This window comes from Fusarium redolens, assembly GCF_020744475.1.
Source record: "Fusarium redolens strain MPI-CAGE-AT-0023 chromosome Unknown BKA55scaffold_9, whole genome shotgun sequence".
Lineage (NCBI taxonomy): Eukaryota > Fungi > Ascomycota > Sordariomycetes > Hypocreales > Nectriaceae > Fusarium > Fusarium redolens.
Genome location: NW_025763672.1, coordinates 663181 through 676636, shown reverse-complemented (window position 1 = coordinate 676636; position 13456 = coordinate 663181). Strand labels below are relative to the sequence as shown.

Sequence of the window (13456 nt, the reverse complement as noted above, 5' to 3'; positions counted from 1 at the left end):
GATAGGATCCGGTATTTAGTTTATTCATAGATAGCATTTGGTACATATTATACAAGCTTTTCTTTCATCTAGTTTTACATGCATCGTGATACAAGGTCCCCAATCAAACACTTCGCACCCATCGCTTACAGACCCTTTTCGCGATGACCAACAACCTTGGCAAAAGAGTCAAATGACATAGTCATCGAGTGTCGTCCTGCAGTCTTGCTTCTCAAATGGTTATCGTAGTCCAGCATCTCCTTATACGGGACCTTGGCGATAATCTCAACAACTCTAGCCGAAGACTTCTTACCGCGCAGAGACGTGATAGAATCATATGGATCGGGAGGAGTGTAAATCTTGGACACATCAATATGATCTTCGCCAGTTGACTCAGCAGACCGATCATTGACTTCAAGAACCTGACCACCAGCACCGGCAGTAACATCATGCTGTACCGTACCGGCTACAACCTCTGGACATGTAATGTTAACATGCATAATAGGCTCAAGAATGCCGATCTGGTCTTTCTCAAAAGCATCGCGAAGAGTAGCCTGGACGGCAGTCCTAGCGGCAGTGCTGAAATGTCCTCCCGTGGGAGTTTCACAGGCGCCGGGTTCCGTGTCTAGTGTGATCGTAACGTGGCACCCGTGAATGGGAGCAGCACGACGAGGTCCCCTCGCCAGACCTGCAATAGCTCCGTTGAGAAGCTGCGCCCTCGCCTCCTCAGGATCAAAGTCAAGGGTGCTAGACTCATCTGTCAAAGGAATGGCGACATGGTATATATTACCGTCTCTTTCGACACAAGACTCTAATAAAGTGTCGTGATGATGTTCTTCAAGTGGCGACAGGACAACAGTACATGACGCTTTGCCGGGTTTGCCTGCGACGGGACGGTCAAAGACTATGTATTGTGGCCGTGTTGGCTCTGTGACGCATTCCTTGTAGTCAACTTCGATAGGACCGAAGTCGGCATCGATCTTGTACTTTTGCTTCATGTTGTATAGTGACACATCGAGATGAAGCTTGCCCATGCCCTGAATTGTGAACTGTTCTGTTTTGGGATCTCGGCTATATCGTAGACTGGGGTCTTCTCGGGTTGTGTTTTCTAAGGCGATTTGAAGTTGTTGAGCAGCAACGTTACCGTACGGCTCGACTTGTAGGAACGCCACGGGAGGTGGAATCTCAGGTGGTCGAATCTTGACATGACGGAAGTTTTCAGGAATGGGTTTGTTGGCATTCATCGTGACAAGTGTATCACCTGTACGAGCTTTCTTCAGTCCTCTCAACGCCCCGATCTGGCCAACCCCAAGTGTTTGAATATCCTGCGTTTTATTTGCAGAGATTTGAAGAATGCCCATAGGCTTTTCGTGTGTTAGAATGTTGGTGTTGAAACTTGCTGCGTTTCTGGTAAGAGTGCCGTGATAAACTCGTACGAAGCTGATAACACCCTCCTTGGGGTGATTGAAGACCTTGAAGACTGAAGCAATAGATGCAACATGGTTCCTCGCGGACTTGGGACTGTTGTCGAGGACTTCAGTTAAGCGGTGCTTTGCTGCTCCGACCCGGACTTCTGCTGATGGTCGCTCGTCTGGACTTGGTAGATAATCCGTGATAGCGTCCATCAACGGCTCAACGCCGATATGGCGGAAACTAGAGCCTGCGAATACTGGAATGACCCGACCATCACCACTTCTGATGACTCGTCGAATAGCTTCTTTTATTAAAGCACCATCGATGTTTTCGTTCTCAGCCAGAAACTCATCCATGATGGCTTCATCAAAGTCCGCAAGACCCTCAACCAAAGCCTGTCTCGCAGTCTCAATCTCCGGTAAGAGATCCTTATTAGAGCTGGAAAGCTTCTTCTTCAGCTCTTCAGTATTGTACCGCGTCTTTTCGCGTTCTGACTTCCATCGGTATCCGACTCTGTTAACAATATCAATCACACCAACAAAGTCCTCTTTCTCCCACCAAGGGATCTGACAGACAAGAGGCCATCCTTTAAGACGGGATCCTATTTCAAGAACAGCCTTTTTAAAAGAAGCACCCTCTCGATCGAGTTTGTTGCAGTACACAATGCGAGGCACTTTGAACTCATGAGCAGATCCCCATACTCTTTCTGTATGAGCTTCAACGCCTTTGACTGAGTCGATGATACAGACTGCCCCATCGAGAATGGGAAGACAGCGGTCAACCTCGAAACGAAAGTCTTGATGGCCGGGAGTGTCGATGAGGTTGATCGTTTTTGCGTGTTCTCCAGGTGCGAGCGATTGATGTTTAGGCCAGTGGAATGTGATTGCTGCTGATTGAATAGTGATGCCCCGTTCTCTCTCCAAGTCGAGAAAGTCAGTTACAGTATTTCCAGAGTCGACATCTACATTTTGTTAGCATATTTGGTGAGTGAGGCTGAGATATGCCTACCTCCAACACGTTGCGTGACACCACTATAATAGAGCATTCGCTCAGTTGTAGTAGTTTTTCCCTAAACAATATGAGACTAGTTCATTTCATAATCTATAGCACATTACTTACAGCATCAACATGAGCTATAATGCCAATGTTCCGAATGTTGTGTAGTTGAGTATCATGATGAGCCTGATGCATAGCTCGACGAGATAAATTCACGAGGTCTTTATTGCGCCATTGACGGGCAAGACAACGGCCCGAGCCTTTCATAGCCGGGCCATTCCGTAACAACGATAAGATAATCATTCCAATCTCGGAAATAAACCAAGATTCGACTGCTTCATCTCAGTCTCTCTTTTTTCTTTGTCTTTTGAGGTTGATTTTGAGCTTTCTCTGCTGTTTTTGGAAACGCTTTGATGCCATTCGCCAAAACTGTCCTTGAACTCCACTACCAACTCCTGATCATCAGCTTCTGCATTCCAATTGGTCGAACCCCCCGTAAAGGAATTGCAAGACCCCCAAAACTTGAAGCTTGGTCTGGGGGCTTGAGGCGTAGCCTGTCGTTAGCTTCAAACTCGGGGCTACCTACGTAATCTTGCTCCTTGTGCTTTTCACCTCCCGTCTCCGTCTTCGTCACCTTGCAACACTTACATACGCCTCCATCACAATTCGTCTGCCTCAAACGCGACTCCTCTTAAACTGCTGCCTACGCGATACTTTTCAGTATTAAACTCGATTCTATCTCGATTATCCACGGCGCAGTCCCCAAGTCAACAATAAATCAATCATCATGGAGCTCTCTGACATCTTGTGAGTAGCTACATTACACTATAGTATCGTCACAAGAATAGTCGCTAACCATCGCTTTCAACTGCAGCCGCATTGTCAACTTGGCTGTTGGTGTTATCACCGTCCTCGGTGGTATCGCGTCCATCTTCCATTTCGGCCTGTACGTATACTCCAATCCTGCGCCGATTGACCCAATTCGCATTCAGGCGACAACTCGACAGCACAAATACTGACAATGCCTTTGTAGTCAACCCATTGTTGTCGGCGCTTACATGATCGTCTTTGGTCTCGTCATCGCTCTGCTCGGTACGTTGCGACACTGACCGAACCTCCCATGCGCCAAGCCTAACAGATCGCAGAGTTCCAGATCCCTCCCCAGGTCTCCAGACATGCCTCTTTCATGTTCTCCTTCATCGGCCGTGGTGTCTGTAAGTAAATACCATAATCGCCACTATGGCACACCGCTAACATCTACAAGTCTACGTCTTCATTGGCTGCCTTCTGTTGGGCAACTTCATCCTCAGCAAGATTGCTGGTAGCATCATCGGCATCGTCGGTCTCGCCTACATCGCTCTCGAGTTCGTTCCCTCCATCGAGCCCCCCAGCAACATGCGCGAGGCCGAAGATGCCGGTTGGGGCGCCGAGCAGGTCTAGAATGCCGACCAGCCGGGACCTACCCGTACGGTTGCCTCTCCAGACATAAGCGCATAAGCTTTCGCGACGACCATTCGATCATGATACGAATGACAGCGTAAACGCGCAACAAACGCGGTGAATCAGGGCGTATAGGATAAATTACTTGAAAGACGAATGTTACAAGAGGGGGAGTAGAAACGCTGTATTTCTATGAATTGCAGACAGGAGGAAGGGGTTCAAGAGGTGGCTCGTTTCAATGGGATTGAAGACGAGGTTCACGAGAATCAGAAGTGTATAACGATTTGAAGAGATGAACCATTAGCAAAGAGACATTATTATAAGGACGTCGGGATCGAATATTCTATTGTCTAGTATACCTGATGCTCCCTCATGCCATGAAATCAAACGCCATTATTTCAATATCAACAAGGTACTATTTTATGCTTCTCATGTCCTTGGACTCCTCAAGAAGCTAACTACACCACTGCAGTATCCAACCAGTCCATCCAACCGGTTGCACTCCTTCTCTTGATATGACTTCCACTCGCTCAACGCCGCCAACAGATCTTGATTCTCCATCACCAGATCAAAGTGTAATCGCAGGAACACGGTCATCCACGCCTGAGTAAGCTCATAGTCTCGACGAGTCTTGAGACGAGCTGTCAAAGCGCGGATAAAATGCAACAACTCATTCGAGTTCTCATCGCCATCGCCGATAGAAAGCGAGCGAAGTTCGAGATCTGCGCTTGAGGGGGAGAGAGACTTGAGATGCTCGATGAACTCATCATCTGTGATGTGTTAGAATATATGGATAGCGATGCGAGAGAAAGGCGACTTACAAGTTCCGGTCTCTGCTCCGGCGCGAAGCTTAGAGCTGAGAACCTCCTCAAAACGAGCCTTCTCGACTCTTGTGATGCGAGAGTTGCTCTCTGCCTCACTCTCACCCTGGAGCTTAGAAGCCATGGGGTTCTCTTTTCCTGTCGTCGAGGGCAAAAAGAAAGGTGCCTTCTCTGGAGCCTTAGGGGCCTCCGTGGGCTTATTTCTCTCCTTAATAAGATCCAGGTGTAGTAATGTCTGCCAGCGGCTCTTGGGAACCAAAGACAAAGTGGTAAGCTCAGAGCTGAGCTGTTCGATTGTTGGTGCCACCACAGTATCCTCATCCTCAACTTGCTCCTCTTCGAACGCACCCTCCAGCATACCATGGCTGTTCTCACCGGATACTGTAGGAGCAGAGACTTGACCAATCTCCTTCTCAGAGATTTGACGTGTGGGGACATGCTTGAACAGGGCCTTGTTGGTCCAGAGTGTTACTCCCAATTCGTTCTCAATTGTTGCAGCCAAGTATTCGCCAGTAACAGACATTGCTAGCGCCTTGCAAGGCTTCTCGAGTTTGATAGCATCGATCAAGTGACTTGTGGGAAGATCCCATACACGAATGACGGAATCTTGAGAAGCAGCGATGATCCATCGTCCACCGTTGGAGAAGCAGAAATCGTTGATGGCGCCTTGAGGTCCCCAGAACTCACGAATGGTTCTCTTGGTCTCCATATCCACCACCCGAATTGATAAATCGTCGCATGAGAAAGCAAGCAGATTGCTCGCGGGGTGGTATCTGCATCCTGTTGGGAACGTCATGGGCGCCCAGTCAATCTGCTCTAATAGGTTACCAGTCAAGAAGTCCCAGAATTTGATCTTGCCATCCAAAGAGCAAGACACCACGTTCTTGTTCATGGAATCAACAATAAGACCAGTAATACGCTTGGTGTGCTTTCCGGTACCAACGGGGAATTGTCGAGTAGACTCGGCATGCATTTGAACGATATCGTCTGCCTGTCGTAGCTGCTGCATCTTGAGCTGACGAGCTTGGGCCGGGGTCAATCTTGAAGGGAATCGTTGGCGATGATTTCCTGACTGAAGGTTGTACATATCAATACCGCCAGATTCCGCACCAACAAGCGCAAAGGTACCGCAAGGGCTGATAGCAACGGTAGAGACGTTGGTCTCGTCTCCAGTAGGGAAAGCCCATCGACCAGCTCGTTTTCGACCCCAGAACCATGTCCTGGCATAAGGATCGTTCTTGTGAGCGGTGACAACACTCTCCCAACCAGTCATACCACTGACCTCAGCATCCTGGAGCTTCTTCTTATCCCGAGACTTTTGCCATATAGGCTGGTTGCCAGGCATAGCACCAATACCACCATCTCGGTTCAAAGAGGATGCCATACAAGTAATCTCAGGAGCCTTTAGGTCCTCCAAGGTCGTTGTAGGTCCATGAGACAGAGCGTTTGTGGCAAGAATGCCAATCTTCTTGGCCTTCTTGCGAATGTTACCCTGACTCAACTCTGTGCTCTGGCCATCACGGCGCAGACTCCATCCCCAGAGACTTCGGTCTTGTCCACCACTGAGCAACCACTTGTTACCGGCATCAGCGCCCTCAAAGTCGGTAGGAAGGAATTCGAGACAGTTGACAGGACCAGCGTGGCCGCTGCGTGAGTGGAGGATTCGAGGAATCGGAGAGAATGGCGTCTCGTCGAAGATCCAGGACTTGAGAGAGTTATCGCGACCACTGGTCACCACAACTGGTTGTCCAGGGAGAAACTCAATCTTGCTAATTCCACCACGGACAAGCGGTCCATCGTAGGAAGGGGGGTTATGAGCGCTTCGCAAAACACCCATTACACGACCGCCGCCGTTCAAATCCCAGAATGTGACATCTCCAGTAGCAGCTGTCGCCGTAGCCATAACACCATCCTTTCGTCCATCATTGCCCGCTCCCATACCATCAGTCCGGAAAGAAATTGAGTTAACTGGTGCTTCTGAGCTTCCAGCCTCGATGCGAAGAGTGACCTTATCGGTTAGAACATTTGTAATGATGAGAGTTCCCTCAGAGTAGGCGATAGCGAGGAGAGACAGAGCAGGGCTGGGTTCTAGACATGTTACAGAACCGCAATCGGGAGCCGGAGGAAGAATAGTGTAAATGAGCTTGCCGGTGCTGACGTTCCAGATCTCGACCCAGCCATCTTTGCGACCCACGAAAATCTTGTTGAGGAAAGTGGGCATAGAAACAATACCGCCAGTGATCTCGTTGCCGCGGTTGCTGGCAGGTGTAGTGTGAATAGTGGTGTAGTGCTCCAGAGTAGCCGTCTTGAAAACTTCGATTCGCGTAGTAGCAGCGACAATAGTCCATATTCCCAGGATAAGAATTTGCTTGACAGGCTCGTTGAGGTCTAAGGGCAGCGCAAGCTCATCGACCTTCTTGCCTCTCTGGAAAACCCAGATACCCTGAGACTCGCCCTTCTTTGATCCACCCCATGCTGCGAAAACCTTTTCCTTCCAGGCGAGAGTCGCGGTAATGTCGGCGGGGGTTTGCGGGCGAGTGATGAAGATGAGGTTCAATCCGCGACGAAGATCGTAAGTCTGAATGGATCGGCCAACTGAGGTCGAGATTTGAAAGGTAGTCTTGCCGAGAGGAATCGATGTGAAAGGGACACTCGTAGGTGATACTAAACCGACAGTCTGAAGCGTCACAATTAGCTATTGGAGCACAACGCTCAGTCGGATGGACATACACGGAAGGGCGCAAAGATTCTCGAAGAGTCTGATGCAGCTTTTGAAGCATTGGCTGGGGCCGCAGTCTTCTGGCGCTTGACCACGGGGTGGTCAGCATCCTTATGAGGCATTATAATTATGTGAGATGCAGCTGGTGCAAGTAGCGACAAAAGTTACTTCACCAAAGATGCCCGCTTGCGCTCTGCAATTGAGGCTGCTCAACGTGATACTGCAGCCATCTCCAAAAATTTACAATTTTTGGCGGTGAAGCGGGGCAGTATCTTTCAGATGTGGTTGAAGAAATACTTTTCAGCTGGTACTGGCTGTTGATTTTAGCTTTGAGGCTTTCTGCAAGTCATTGAATTACGAGAAATACATCTAAATGTCTGATTGGGCATTTAAAGTTACCAGATTTCTGTTCATGCAACTTCATGGCCTTCCTAGACAGCTGGAAAGTCATGTTTCATCACAGCTCACAGTGTACGGTTCATTCTGTCAGCCCCCCTGCCGACAAACAACGGCGCATGGCCAACTGATTTGCAGATAACCATGGCACTAGCCCTCTTGCATACAGCGCGGGTAAGCCAAGGCACATAGAACACCAAACGGGTCATGGCTTTGAGATCTCATCCATCATCCGAAGAAACTGGTATGAAGGCGCCAGACCATGATCTTAGCCAGAGGAATCTGGTCCCTTTGAATCGGAACTCGCGTCCTGGTTGCACAAAGAAGGCTGCGAAGGTTCTCTTAGTACGCCCCAATTTCGACTCGGCGTAACCGACGTAATACGCAGTTGATCCAATATTCACAAGACAAGATTCTGGATGTTGGTGATACGACGCCAAGATTATTGGGGTCAGTCCAAAACAGGGAGGAGGAATTGGTCGTGTGCCTCCAGTACAGAAAGGTACGGTATGTATGGAGGATGCTCTTATGTGAGCAGCGAGTAAGGGATGACAAATGGCTAAGCTTGGAGCTGAGTGCATGCGTTAGTTGAGGAAACAATCATGCGCATCTTGACTGAAAGGCTTGTCATTGTTTGTTTGATTGGAGATGCCGTATCACGATCTTTCTTTGACAAGGGTGAGCTTTGTCTCCCTGCTCTCTTCTAAACATAGTAAACAACAGCTTCGTCACACACTCACACTCTACCTGAGAGAGATCTGCTGTACGGTAAAGCAACCTACCCCACTATACATGATTCAACTCTTTAAACAATCCTTGTCGATGCCAAACATGACACAGTAAGAGAGAACAGACAAGGCACTATGTAAGACTCTAATATTTTGGAGCGCTTCCAACAGCCGAGAAACGCTCCAACTGTAGGGGTGATCTGATACACATTGATCCACCTCCATCTCAATGTCAACGTCACCATAATATTGGCGCCTGGAAATACCACCCAGATCCAAGGCGGCAGCACACGACCAGGCCCAGGCTAGGGAACATCAGGTACCTACCAACAGAAGATGATGATATTGTGAGCTAAATAAACGAGAGGGGGAAAGGTTTCGGGATTGTCTAAAAAGTCTTGCACTAACTGACCCCCTTGTATTTGCGCAACAACCGACCGGTCATCCCACCGCATGAAGACATACAAGGTCCACTACATCATCAAGGTTCCATTTGTTACGATGCAGCAAATGGAAATGGAATGGATACTCACAAAGAACTACCGAGTTTGAAAGAAAGAGAACAAGACCCCTTTTATCATGATGCTGAGAACGGATCCGAGTTTTGGCCAGGAGAGGCAGGACGATCACGATACAGCAACTCCTTGTTCCAGAGCACTCTCTTTTTGTTTCATCGGTGGCGCAGTGAGAGCGGCTTAGCAAAGCAGAACAAGGTAAGGTACCTTAACTGTACTGCAGGGTTCGTAAGGCTTGTTAGATGTGTCAAGACAATCAATCCGTGGTAAGTAAGGTGTGCGAGCTTAAACCAAGCCGCCGCCGTAATCCAAGCAAGCCCAGATGTGTAGCTTAAAACAACCGCTTCAAAAGGTACGGTAGGTATAACTCTGCCTCCACGCTGTAACACGCGACCACATACCAACCCTGGGCATTCGAGGTTTCATTGTTTTTGACACTATTTCACTGTGCAGAGCAGGTTCCCATATATTTCATTGCCTATCCCTGAATATCCTTGGGGGGGTTGCGTGTCACTCTGTTTCACCTCCAATCACTTATTCTCACTCACTCACTCACTCACTCACTCGCTCATTCACTCCCAAACTGTCTGCATACATACTTGTACCTTGTCTTTTGTACATACTGTGCTGAACCTGGGGCTTGGCTTTTCAGCTCCTGCTGCACATTCCTGTTAGTCTCTTCGTTTATATTTGACGAAAGCCTTATATCCGCTTGGCTTTTGCCCAGACCTGACCTTATTTCTCCCCTCCACCTCAAATTCAACCCTTCCATATCATCCTCTTCCTCATCTTGTTGAACCTGATGATGTGAAGTAGGCCCAATATGCCTTCTTTAGTCTCTTATCTTTTTGCTGTCTTTTTCGTATCATTACTATTTACGAAGCTGCTACATCTATTCATCCACATCCATTCGATCGCTGTCATCGACTTTATCGTCTATCTACCGACTTTCTTCCTACAAGATTTCTTCCTAGTTCTCTTTGCCCGGTTATTGTTGCGTCGAGAGCGAACGATTCTTTCTCTGATTGGTTATGTTCTTGGATGCTTTTTAACGTATATACCCTCTATTTTACCTTTACGTTGAATGTCGTTATGGCTAACAGTGGCTGTATAGTTTAATAACGTTCGTTGCTGCGGCATCCGAGCTCGGCTTCCATTATAGAACAGGCGGCGAAGTCGAATGGAGCGACGCTGGCGATTTTGCTAATGACGAAGGACTCAATGTTTTAATCAGCGAGAGCAGCAGTGTCATTGTTTCTGGATTAATCATCCTCATCGTCGCATGGTTGCCTCAGAACTTCCTATACAGGGTCTTTGGTGACGTCGTATCTGGAATTGGCAAGCGAATCGCTTCAGGTTTGTCGCCAAACTCTATTAAAATGTTTAATTTGTTAACACTTGCAGTCTCACGGCATTTGCGAAGCAAGATTCGCCCGCAGCCGCAACATCAGCAGGATCCCGAGAACGCCGAGCCTTTCCTCCAGCGTGTCAACAGCGAAAGTTCTGTTACCAATAGTGGCCACCCGTCGCCTAATTTGAGTCATGATGGAGGTGAGAAGGACTCGGAAGAACGTACAAATAAGCGAAGCTGTTGTGCATTCGTTCCCTCTTGGGTGATCAATACAGTCGTCTTGCTATTCATCGGCATCACATGGGTTGCCCGCCCCGACCAACCTTACAATCACATCGCAAGCAGTTTGCCTTTACGATTGTCCGACTCTGTGCGACCGAATCTCGGACTTTGCGCTTCTCAGAACGAATTTCCCTTAAGAGAGCTCATCGAGAAGTCAAGATGGCAGGATCCTAAGGGCAACTTCAAGGGATGGGCTCCCAGCAGAGAGAACAACGACTTGGTCAAGAAGTACAGAGAGAACCCTCCCGCGTGGCTTCCTAACCCTATACCCGGCGGTTTTCTGAAGTGGAATCCTGATCGATACAAGGACGAGCACGACAAGCAGGATGGTCCTAGCAATGCGTGCCCCAACACTTGGCAAGATCGGGGCTTCTACAACCCTGTCAACGACCCTATGCGAATTACTAACCTCGACCAAGAGATTCTGGCACCTATTCAAGAGGCGCTCTCGAATAACTCCGTCAAGATTAGACATATTGCTCTTATCCTCATGGAGAGTATGCGCGAAGAACTCTTCCCTCTTCAGCAGGGTAGCGATATCCACCGATTTATCATGGAGTCGAACGAGGAGAACGCCAGAGATGAAGTCAACGGTCGAGTGTCACGCATGACCCAGAACTTTGAGAAAATCACCGGAAAGCCTGGCAACTACCAAAGCGCAAACGGCAGTGCTTACGATCCTCCGGAGAAGCCTGTATGGAACGACCAGACGAAGCCCGGCTTTGGTGGTGTCAATGTCGTCGGAGGTCTTACCAGCAGCAGTGTCTCAACCAAGAGTCTTGCTGCCGCGCATTGTGGCGCTTGGCCCATGGCTGTCAACATGTTTGAAGAATCCGAACTCGAGAGCTATCAGCCCTGCATTCCGCAGATTCTCGAACTGTTCAACAAGGTCAAGTCCAACACGACGAAGCGAGAGGACAAGCCAGAGGAGGACAAGCCACAGAGGAAGCGAGATTGGTGGGGTTTTGGCAGTACTGCGCAAGCCAAATTCCATGAGTACCAGTGGAAGCCCGCTTTCTTCCAGGCCGTTACAGACCACTATGACAGACAGGACAAGTTTGACGAGAAGATTGGTTTCGATTTCAAGGTCACCAAGCCCAAGTTGGACGAGGAGGCCAAGGATAATCCCGAGATGGAGGAGATCAACTATTTTGGATACCCCGAAACCGATTTGAGGGAGCACATCAGAAAGTTTATTTCCGACGGCCTTGCCGAAGATAAGCGACTCTTCATGTCACACTTTACCAGCACTACTCATCACCCTTGGGGAGTACCTAAGTGGTTCGAAAGAGAGAAGTACATGGGTAAAGAGGGTGGTAATCATCAAGATCTTGACAAGTACCTCAACACCATCCGCTTCACCGACGCATGGCTTGGTGAGCTTATGCAGATGTTTGAGGATACCGGAATCGCCGATGAAACCCTCGTTGTCTTCGTCGGTGACCACGGTCAAGCCTTCAAGGAAGATTTCTCAAAGACAGGTACCTACGAAAACCGTCATATCAGCAACTTTCGGGTTCCGATTTCTTTCCGTCATCCCAGCATTCCTCGCGTGCAATACGAGGCCAACGTGACATCGATCTCTATCCTTCCCACCGTTCTCGACCTCCTCGTCAACTCAGGATCTCTCAACAAAAAAGATTCCGAAATTGCATTCGACCTCGTCCACGATTACGAAGGTCAATCCCTAATTCGTCCATATCAAAAGACACAAGACGGCCGTCGGGCTTGGAACTTTGGACTGATCAACCCAGGCGGTGGTATGCTCACAGTCACCTCAGCCGACGCACCCTGGAGACTCGCAGTTCCGCTAAAGAAAGACCTCGAATACACATTTACAGATCTCGGCAAAGACCCTCTAGAGCTAGACGCTCTGGATAAATGGTCGATCAAGTCAATGATCAAGGCAGTGAAGCGCCAGTACGGCGACGACGCTGCGAACTGGGTGAAGGAAGCCGACGAAGTTGCCCACTGGTGGGCTCTAGAGCGAAGACGCCTCTGGGGATATAACCCCGACGAGGAGAAATGATTGTGTTTTATTATTAGTTTATTTTATGACATGATGCATTGGGTATCTGGGTTTGCGGGTTTGCAATTATTTTTGGGAACTGGTTTTTTGGCATACCCATTGGCACATGTGTACGGCATACATACACCGAAGGGAGAGGCTCCCTCGGAAGTGGTTGTTTTCTGGGTTGATTTTTGTCTAAAAAATGGCATAGACTTTGAATTTTACGCATTGTATACTTGATCAAGATTGTTTCGTTCGTGGCTTGTGTTTCAGTGATGTGTATAAGCTGAGCGGCGCATTTAGCTGTGTGATCAGACTTTATATGGTCATGGCTATCAAAACGAAACATTTATGCAGTTTACAGTCCGAGCAAATCGGGAATTATGTGGCTTTTATTTCCTCATGCTCACAGTGTATTAAATGCTTGGTCATTGCTGGGTGACAGTATCTGCAAGAAGGTTGCTGCTTGTGGGAGAGGCAGAGGTTAACAAGAGGAACGACGAGCTTCAAAGATATCAGTAGTTGAAAGCATAAAGAATGAGACGGATCGAAAAGCGAATCCAGATTCTTGACAGTAACCTTAATATCAGATGTATCAAGCTTGATATAGAAACTGGCGATGGGAGTCCAAGCTACGGAAAAGAGCTAGCTAGCTATATAGCCTCACCCTACAGAACCTATGAGACTCAAGCTTGTATTTGTTAAAAGGTCAATCATGATTTAACAACTTATGACGGGATAGTAGATATCGTGTTATATGATCAGAGCTGTACTCCCAGAGTCGCATAATCAGAACTCGTAGAAA

At 48.3% G+C, this 13456-nt stretch overlaps 4 protein-coding genes across 4 annotated transcripts; 2 read left to right on the top strand and 2 right to left on the bottom strand.

Annotated features, from left to right (window-relative positions):
- Positions 1 to 125: 125 nt before the first annotated feature.
- Positions 126 to 2583, bottom strand: BKA55DRAFT_594618 (P-loop containing nucleoside triphosphate hydrolase protein; the record flags this gene model as incomplete). The annotated part of the gene is made up of 3 exons (XM_046195691.1): positions 126 to 2353; positions 2401 to 2461; positions 2512 to 2583. The coding sequence occupies 3 exons, from the start codon at positions 2581 to 2583 to the stop codon at positions 126 to 128; spliced, it is 2361 nt and encodes a 786-aa protein (XP_046048528.1).
- Positions 2584 to 2794: 211 nt separating this feature from the next.
- On the top strand, positions 2795 to 4175 carry BKA55DRAFT_569831 (Golgi apparatus membrane protein TVP15). Its single transcript, XM_046192964.1, has 5 exons — positions 2795 to 3195; positions 3263 to 3334; positions 3422 to 3480; positions 3534 to 3602; positions 3653 to 4175. The coding sequence occupies exons 1-5, from the start codon at positions 3176 to 3178 to the stop codon at positions 3826 to 3828; spliced, it is 396 nt and encodes a 131-aa protein (XP_046048527.1). The 5' UTR covers positions 2795 to 3175; the 3' UTR covers positions 3829 to 4175.
- Position 4176: 1 nt separating this feature from the next.
- Positions 4177 to 7577, bottom strand: BKA55DRAFT_738912 (Utp21 specific WD40 associated putative domain-containing protein). Its single transcript, XM_046201408.1, has 3 exons — positions 7380 to 7577; positions 4650 to 7326; positions 4177 to 4598 (listed from the first exon to the last, which is right to left on the bottom strand). Exons 1-3 carry the CDS (start codon positions 7488 to 7490, stop codon positions 4258 to 4260), a joined length of 3129 nt encoding a protein of 1042 aa, XP_046048526.1. The 5' UTR covers positions 7491 to 7577; the 3' UTR covers positions 4177 to 4257.
- A 2253-nt stretch (positions 7578 to 9830) lies between these two features.
- Positions 9831 to 12669, top strand: BKA55DRAFT_512871 (alkaline-phosphatase-like protein; the record flags this gene model as incomplete). The annotated part of the gene is made up of 3 exons (XM_046187844.1): positions 9831 to 10060; positions 10122 to 10363; positions 10412 to 12669. The coding sequence occupies 3 exons, from the start codon at positions 9831 to 9833 to the stop codon at positions 12667 to 12669; spliced, it is 2730 nt and encodes a 909-aa protein (XP_046048525.1).
- Positions 12670 to 13456: the final 787 nt, after the last annotated feature.